This window comes from Falco cherrug, chromosome 6, assembly GCF_023634085.1.
Source record: "Falco cherrug isolate bFalChe1 chromosome 6, bFalChe1.pri, whole genome shotgun sequence".
NCBI classification, from domain to species: domain Eukaryota; kingdom Metazoa; phylum Chordata; class Aves; order Falconiformes; family Falconidae; genus Falco; species Falco cherrug.
Window position 1 is genome coordinate 82,331,493 of NC_073702.1, and position 8,668 is coordinate 82,340,160.

At 44.8% G+C, this 8,668-nt stretch overlaps 1 protein-coding gene across 6 annotated transcripts in view; it reads right to left on the reverse strand.

Annotated features, from left to right (window-relative positions):
* The window catches only part of ARID4B (AT-rich interaction domain 4B), a 93,604-nt gene extending 85,103 nt beyond the window's left edge, over window positions 1-8,501 (reverse strand). For 2 of the 6 annotated variants that reach the window (XM_055714239.1, XM_055714234.1), the window contains exons 1-2: window positions 8,237-8,501; window positions 7,022-7,076 (exon numbers count right to left, since the gene is read on the reverse strand). In XM_055714239.1, coding sequence (XP_055570214.1) covers window positions 7,022-7,027 — 6 coding nt within the window. In that variant the 5' untranslated portion in view covers window positions 7,028-7,076; window positions 8,237-8,501. Of the gene's footprint in view, window positions 1-7,021; window positions 7,077-7,273; window positions 7,298-7,494; window positions 7,640-7,725; window positions 7,797-8,187 lie in introns of those variants that run through there. The other 4 variants (XM_055714235.1, XM_055714238.1, XM_055714236.1 and 1 more) reach the window with 4 other exon arrangements.
* Between the last annotated feature and the right edge of the window lie 167 nt (window positions 8,502-8,668).

Here is an 8,668-nt window from a genome sequence, read left to right on the forward strand (position 1 = left end):
CCCCTTCACCTTTCCAACTTGAAATCATAGTTTATCATACCAAAAATTAAATTTTATTTGTCACCTTCAAGGCACAGCCACAATTCCATTTAATGGTTTCATTCAACACCTTCCAGAAAACATGAGAGTTCAAACCTCTAGAGAAGTGCCGTGTTCTAGCTCGTAAGCAAGCCTAGAAAAACCTCTATTGCACTTTCACGTGTAGACAGTTTACAAAATGTTTAACCTAACGACTGCAAAGTGCTAACTTGGCAGAGGGATGGGGAGGAATGTGTTCACAAGCAGTTTAAGCTCATCCAAATCAGTCTTGGTGCACTTCTGCTTTCCTCTCCTTCCTTCCTCCACCCCAATGGTAGGGATCAGCCAGGTCAGGGACTGGCTACAACTGAAGAATTATTTATCTGATTGTTGTTAATTTCAGTTTGGTTCAGTACACCCTGGGACCACCCAAACGGACCGCTGGCACAAAAGACAAGAATAAACAGCCAGGAGTGGAAGAAGTGTACAAAAATGCATTCTTCCACGACCATACAAACTTAATCTGACAAACTACTTAAGAAACCAAATCCTTTGCTGTAGGTTGTTGGGGGACAAACCAACAGATTAAACAACGAGAACAGAAAACTCACTCTTCTGCCCAAGAACAGTGTTATTCACCAGTTAGTCCAACTCGGGCAATCTGCTCTGCAACAGAGCTCTGTAGATGTCTGCACTCACAATTACTTTAAATGACAACTGATGAATGCTGTATCTAGTGTGCTCCTTAAGGTGGTCTGCAGAAGTCACCATCAAAGACGCAAGTAATTTGGGAGTTCAGGATGCTTAAAGGGTTTTTCTTTAGTGTACTACCTACCTTATTCATTCCAGGGCACATACAGGCTTCAAAAACAACAGCAATGGGAGCAAGTAACTCCAGGTTAACTGGAGATGAAATGACTACTGCTTTTGCTCACAGTAAGGAAAACACCTTCTCATGGTTGGGCACTACAATGTTTGTGCTTAGCTCATAAGAAAAATCTTCTTCATAGTGCTCCCCACAGGTTCAGGAAACCCTGGAATAGCACTACTCCACATCTAATTAATTAATATAGTATCACTCAGGAAGTCACCACCACACAGTGGTCGTACACAATGCAGGTGGGTCACCTCAGTCGTAGTTTTCTACGAGTAACTCAGCAACACTCTCCACCACCCTGCTCTGACAGCCTCACAGCTGCCTTTCCAGAGCTTGCTTACTAACACTTCTTGCTAAACAGGTCATGACTGCTTTATATGCTGCCTTCCGAGCAAAGGGAAAAAAAAAAAAAAAAAAAGGCACAATAGTGCTTTATTGAATTTATTCCCTGGTTCAAACTAATCTTCAGAAGGAAAATAGATGTCTTGTCAAGTATAGAATATCAAAGTGGCCTGCTGTTTTTTCCATACTTGAATCCCCTGAAATATCCTCTCATCTGGTCACCCCATGTTAACAAAAAAAAAAAAAAAAAAAAAAAAAAAAAAAAAAAAATCCCCCATCACCCAGATTTATGACTTTCCATCAAAACCTTTTAAAATAATTATTCTAACACTTATTAAATGACTAACATTTAGTTTATGCATAGGGCTGAATAATTTTCCTTAGTTCCCTGGAGGCCTTTTGAAATCTTTCTTTGAAAGTCTTTAAAAATCCATTCCATGCACATGCAAGCAAGTATCTAGTGAGTGGTAGTAAGCACAGTAACTGGACAACACTGGAAGTGCTAAATAGGAGAGGCAGAAAAGGAGTATTTGTTACCGAAGCACATCAACGAAAAATCAAGCACCCATACAAGCCCTGACTTAACATTTCTCAACTGTGACCTGAATAATATATAGGGCAAACCCAATTCAAGATCCATGTTTATTCAGATTTGTACATTTCCGTAAAAACAGCTGAAGTACCTATTATAGTAAATAGAACTGCAGGGAACATACTACTGCATTTCACAACAGGTTAACTACTTTTAAGTACAAACTAATAAATAATCTAGCATTTGGATGGCTCTGTATCATATTAGGGTGCAAAGTAAATTTAAGCTTAGGTTTTTCTATAAAATTTGTTACCTTTTTCAAATGAGGAAATCTCAAACTCCCTTTATTTTTATTCTTCAGCCTATTATAAAAGCATGTATTTCTAAGGAAAATGTGTGTATCTGTAGGATTTAAACAAAAATTCAAAACCAGTTTACAACAACAGCGTAATTTCAACCTTTCTCAAAGTTAGCCGCTTTTTTTCAGTTTGTATGACCAGCGAAGCATTCAGATTAGGAATTTGACAGTGACTGTAAAGCTCAACACCTCAAAACTTCCGCATTTTGTTTCAAAAGACTTCTCAACTACAATAGCCGAATTTCTTTGAACACACACATGCAATGTGTATCACAGCATGCTTCTGCACTACATGTATACAACACTTGTTTCAGATTACAAAGTTAACTGAATAACCATCTCAAAGTGTTCTAGTGAAGATACATGCATATTCATTATTCTGCCTACTACTATTTTTCTTAGACAGCATCCTGATACAATAGTCCTGCTGCTGTGAGAGCACTGATCCATAAATCCTTCACCAACTTTGAAGATAACAGTACAGGCAGTTTAATTTTTCTAATCCTCATAGTTTATTACAACTTTAGTCTTCTCAGCCTAACACAGTCTTTTTTCCACTAGGTGGTCTAATTAACTTTGAGTCCTTATCAACACAACTACTGATTAGTACCATACTAAACATGCAGATTGAAGTTCAAGACTTCCATGTTGTTTAGCCACTGTAAAATATACTGAGATTGGCATTTCAAAAGTGCAAATAAACGATTTCAAAATAACATAGATTATTCCAACGTGACTTGTAATTGCTTGTAAGTGCAAGTGGTGTTTGCTTTGCTTTCTACATAATTATGCAAGCACGAGGAAGTCAGTAACTGCCTCTGATCACTTGTTCAAACTGGAACATCAGGACAGAATTTAAGAATATAATTTTCCATAATGCAAAAACAAATTACAGGGGAAAACCACCTTTAAAACTTACCTGTTCTCCTACCTCCAGCACAAAACCTACTCTAATGGTACTCTTTATTTATAAATCTCCATTTCTGCTGTAATTCAAATAGTTAACCAGAAAGTGAAAGGTCACTACATTCCATGACTGGTTTCCAGCCTTCGTAAGAGCAATAGGACTTTCAGCTGACTTGTGCTCGAAGTTGGAAATTGGTGACTGAAAAGTTTACTAGATATTTCACTTTTGTCCTCTGCCATACTGGCAGAGAATACGAGCAACAGACTAACTGGCTTTAAGGGAAAGCAGTTAACAGCATCAGTGTGCACCAGCGATCTCTGTGGATAGCTAGAGAGATCACTAGGAAAGACTACTGAAACCAACGTGTAAACTCAGGATGAATTAAAAAAACCCAAAACACTATAAACTGTACACACAACTTCCTTAATTTGTTAGCCTGGCAGCTCTGAGCGAGCACTCAGGAACATCTAGGGCTACTAAACAGAAATACTACAACCACTAAGTATTTCATTTTTTACAAACTGAAAAATATTAACATGCAAATACCATCAAAACATTCAAACAATCATTTCAGACCATTTAATTTATAGTGCATTCCTCAAGCTTCTGGGACATCCACTATTTTTATCTCCAGTCAGCAGTGAACTTTTTAGCTACAGTGGGTATATTACCCTCATTCACATATTTAAATATCATAAAAATCTCAGGAGCATTTACAGTAGTTGTACAATGGTACAAATCATCAGCGAAACTGAGCTTGTCCGTCTGTCTTTCTTTAAAAGCAGAGACTTCGCTTTCCTGGCATTTATTTGCTGACTTTGGGGAAAAAATAAAAACAAACTATAATAATGTTTTCATATATATTGCTACCTACCTTGTAGGTAGTGATTTGATGGCATGCAATTAGTTTTTTAAATAATCAGATTCTACATGCTTCCAAAGCATATTTAATGCAAAAAGACCTTATGCAGAAGGTGCTTAACTTTAAAAAATAAAAGCTTCACTACAACATACAAACCGTCTTAGCCATTATCTATACAACTACTATCAGAGGTCATCTATCACAGGAAAACACCTGATTCAGTAGAACATCACAAGAACAGTCATGTCAAGACTTGAATGCTTCTTCTACGACATATTTCAAGATATTTCCAGGCTGCCTTCAAGTGGCCTTTGCAGTCCATGGGAGGACTACTTACTAGGCTAAAGTTACTAGTTTATACAAGTGACTTTTATTTACTTGGATTAAGTTGGTTTATTGCAGGGAGAACAATCAAGCCAACAGCTTTGGAGGTGGTACTCTCCTAGCAAGCAGCACACCTCTCTTGTCTCAGAAGGTTTCAAAATGCAAGAGCGTGAGTGACTTACAGATTTCTATCAGTTCAGCTTGGTGCTCTTCCTAAATATACCTCACTATGTTTTACAAAGAACGATAAGCATCCTATCCATACCACGCAGATAGGAAAAAAAGTCAGTAAAGCTACATGAGTTGTTCAAGTTCACCCCGAGAGACAAAGATACCAACAAGGAATCCAGTTCTAATGCTCTAGGCACCAGAATACACAACCCTCTCCATGTGAAAGAATGACCAAAGCATAAATCAAAACAGGGGCCTCCATCGTACAGTCAGCAGCAAGTCCGCAGTCAGCAGACTCAAAGTAAGACTAGGCCTTAAAGCATTAAATCCTCTACATGCTGAAGTGTCCTTGAGGAATACTCTTTCAATAACTCACAAAATAAATGCACGCAAATATACAATCATATTTAAACAGTATCTTGATCTAGTATAGTCAGTATTACCTTGTAGTGATACGAACAGAAAGCTAAGAATAGTCTTAAGCACTCTTCCTTACTGCTTTTTATTGGACTTAATCCTTGTAAGCTCGGAAAATAAACTACAAATTCAAGCCAGGCAGAAAAGACTGATGCACTGTATTATTCCTGGTATCTTAAAAAAGAGTCTTCATTAAACTGTTGAATCTTAGAAACTTCTGTTAAGCTACAAAGTCTGTTAAAAGTTTCACTGTAGTAACTAAAGCTTCAACATAATGACTTAAAGATTAACCTCACTTAACATTACAGGGCACAGTAAATAAAGTACTAGGAGTTATCTCAAGCATACGTAAGTTTAATGCTACACACACAGACTGCAAAAACTGCAGACTTAAACTCAGCATTTGAACACACTGGCAAGAATTATCCAGATTTAAAAATGCAATAGTATCACAAACCTTATCAAAGAATAAGTAAGCTGGGAGCTTTTATATATATATATATTTACAGGTTTCTCTGTTTGCTACTTTAAATTGAAGCATGTTATACATTCAGTTCAGCCTGAAGTGGGGTCTCTATCAGTATTCCACAGAACACTGCATTCCACTTGTGATCCGACCTCCTCATCCTCGCAAACTGTCTATCTACATATTTATATGGCTCCGCAACCACAGTATCTGAACCTAATCTCTATGGTAACTGTGAGATTTGTTTACATGGAGAAAGAATATTAGAAATGTATGTAAATTTAGCTGTTGTTTAAGTAAGTGTTTCTCCTTATGGGGGAAAAAAGCTCCCTATACTGCCTCCTATTTCTCTCGCTTCCTTCTCCTGCATCTCCACCAGGCAATGAGCCACATTTGGAAAGCTCCGTATCGTACTACAACAGCCTGTTGTTGTAAATTCATAAATAGTTTACTTTTAATGAGAAAGACGTTTGCAGTATTTTAGATCTTAACACTCGTTAAAGAAAGATCATAGGTAGGGCAATTAAAACATGGTCTTTTAAAAGACACTGTTAAGTCTCCAAGTAAAAAAACCCAAACATTCTAAACCTTCAACAGCTACACAAAAAGACTTAAGTTTGCTGCTCAGTAACTCAGATCAATCCAGAAATTGAAACAGTCTGTATCATTTACCGTTTACAGCAGTGAATATAGTATGAGGTATACATTTTACATAATACTCATTCACAGATGGTAGGCACAACTCTTGATAGTACAAGACACCCCCCCCCCCCGATTGCTCTTTTTTATTAATAAATATCAAAGAGATGGTGTATCACAGGTTTGTTACAATTATTTTTTTTTATATGATTTACAGTATTTTCAAATGAGATTTACTGCTGCCCAGCAGGACCGGCAGCTGAATTACATGGGGGTCATGGTAACATAAATGGCAGTTTAAGTGAGACATATCAGCAAAATGATAAAAAAAGCCTAACAAACCTAGCTGTTAAAAACTATGTTTAGGTACACAGATCATTGCCACACACACAAGAAATCATTCTACTCCACCGACACATTTTTTTCTATAAAACGTGTGCAATATATTGCAAATAAATAGTCTAGGAAGGCCTAAGAGAAGAAAAACGAGCAGCGATGAGGTAGGTGAGCAGCGATGAGGTAGGTGAATGCTACAGAGCACTGAGAAGAAAATTAGAACCTGTTTGGAAATCTTTCTGCACCTTACAGCAGTCATTTCACTGCAGAGAATCCCTTACGTGCACCCTCCCTGATCGTATCAAGATTATTCATTCAACAAAACTGTTATTAACGAACAGAAAGTTAAGTAAATGTACCATTTACCCTCTATTCAAGTAAACACGGTTGCATAGCCAGCATTTCCCCTGCAACGTTACTTTCTCAAGCAGGGTGACTGTCCCCTGCTCCTCCATGAAGCAAGCTCAGCCCAGGCAGCCATGTCCTTACTCTCCTACAAACAATGTTTCTGAAGGAGACCAACCCCTGCTCCACCAACTTACGGTTCCCCCCCAGCATAAGGCAGCCGAGCAAAACCTGCCCCACCGTCGGCTTACGAGCAAAGGCACCAAAACACAGCAGTGGGGGCGAAGCAACCCGCAGTCTGGATCCGCACCAGCACCGCACCGAGCCTCTCGCCGGGGTCGGGACAGATGGACTGACAGATAGGACAGCATTTCTTCATGCAACCCTCCCTTCCTTCCCCTCCCAGGCACACAAGCGAGTGTTTTACCTTCATGATGAGCTCAGGCTGCGGTAAAAGCCTCGGCAAGGGCTGAGCGCTGGACCTGGAATTTAAAACAAAGCGCTAAGGCACCGCACCAGCCGCTCGCACCGGGCGGGGGAGGGGAGGCAGCGATCGGGGTGGGGGCGCTGGGCTCCTCCCGAAACTCCCCCTTCGCTTCCCCGGATCCCCCCACTATCTCCCCGCTGAACCCCCTCCCCTCCCTCCTCGGCCGCTGCTTCCCCTCCAGCTCCCACACACCGCGGCTTCCCCTACACTCGCTGCCATTGACGCCATTTCTGTCAGAGGAGGAGAAACTTGCCACAACAACAACCCACCCCCAGCCTCCCCGGCTGCCGCGGGGGGGGGAGGCGTCCCCGGCTGCCTCCCCGGGGCGCTGCGCCCCCTCCCCAGGCACCCAGCAGGCGGGAGGGGACCCGCCAGGGTCCCAGCCCCGGGACCCCCCCTACACACACACATACTTTTACTGCGGGGAGCCGGAGAGAGGGAAGGAGGAGAGAGGAAGGGAGGCTCTTCCTCCATTGTACGAGGAAGAGTGCCTGTGTGCGCGGCGGGGGAGCGGGGTGTCGGTAGCAGCCCCCCCCGCCCCGACACACACACATACACACACACGCTTTTGTAGGGGCTGCGGCTCCGGATCGCGGCTCCTCCTCCCCCCCACCACCCCCCCTCAAATAAAGGAAAGCGCTGACTCCGCGGCAGGAGTTTCAGCAGCAACAGCCGCAACTCCCCGGCTCGGCGCAGCGGGTCCGGGCGGGGGGAGGGCGGGCGGGAGGCGGCGGAGGGGAAGAAAAGGAAGAAGAAAAGAAGGGAGCGGGGACGGGGAGGGAGGGGGGCGGGGAGAAAGGGGCCCGACCTGCTCGGCGGGGACACCGAGCGTGTGTGTGTGTGTGGGGGGGGGGGGGGGGGGGGGGAGGAGGGGGCTGGAGAAGCGGCCGGTCCCTCCCGCAGGCAGGCGGCAGCCGATCCCCCTCCCCCCCGCGCCGTCGCTGGGTGTTTGGGGCGGCGGGGGGGGGGGGGAGAAGGAGGATCGCCGAGTCCCGCCGCAGTCTCGCTACGAGGAGAAAAACAACCGCCCCCCTCCCCCCCGCACGCACGCCCCGCCGCCGCCGCCCGGCCCCGCGCCCCCCCGAGGCCCCGCGCCGCCTTCTCACCCGCTGGCGGCGGGGCCGGGGGGCTCCTTCTCCGGCTCGGCGTCGTTACCTTTGTTCCGCGGCGCCCTCCCGCCCGCCCGCTACTCCCCCGACCCGAGGCGGGGGGGAGGGAAGGGAACGGGTCGAAGCCTCCCCTCAGCTCCGGGCCCTCTCGGCCGGCCTCGGCCCCCGCTCAACGCTCCGGCAACGGCTCTGCTCGCGGCGGCTCCGCGCGGCGCCCGGAGGGGCCGATCCGTCCTGCGCGGACCCGGCGGTGGCGGCGGCGGTGACTGCTCGGCTCGGAGCCTCTCGGTCCCCCTCCCCCTCCCACACCGACTGCTTGACTGACGGGCGGACTGGCCAGGGCACGCCCCTCTCCCCGCCTCCTCCATTGGGCCCAGGCCCGCAGAGCCCGCCCTCCCCTCGGCCCCATTGGCCGCCGCATCGGAAATACTGACATCATTCTTCTCCACTTCTATGGAAACTGAGACTCGGCGCCGAG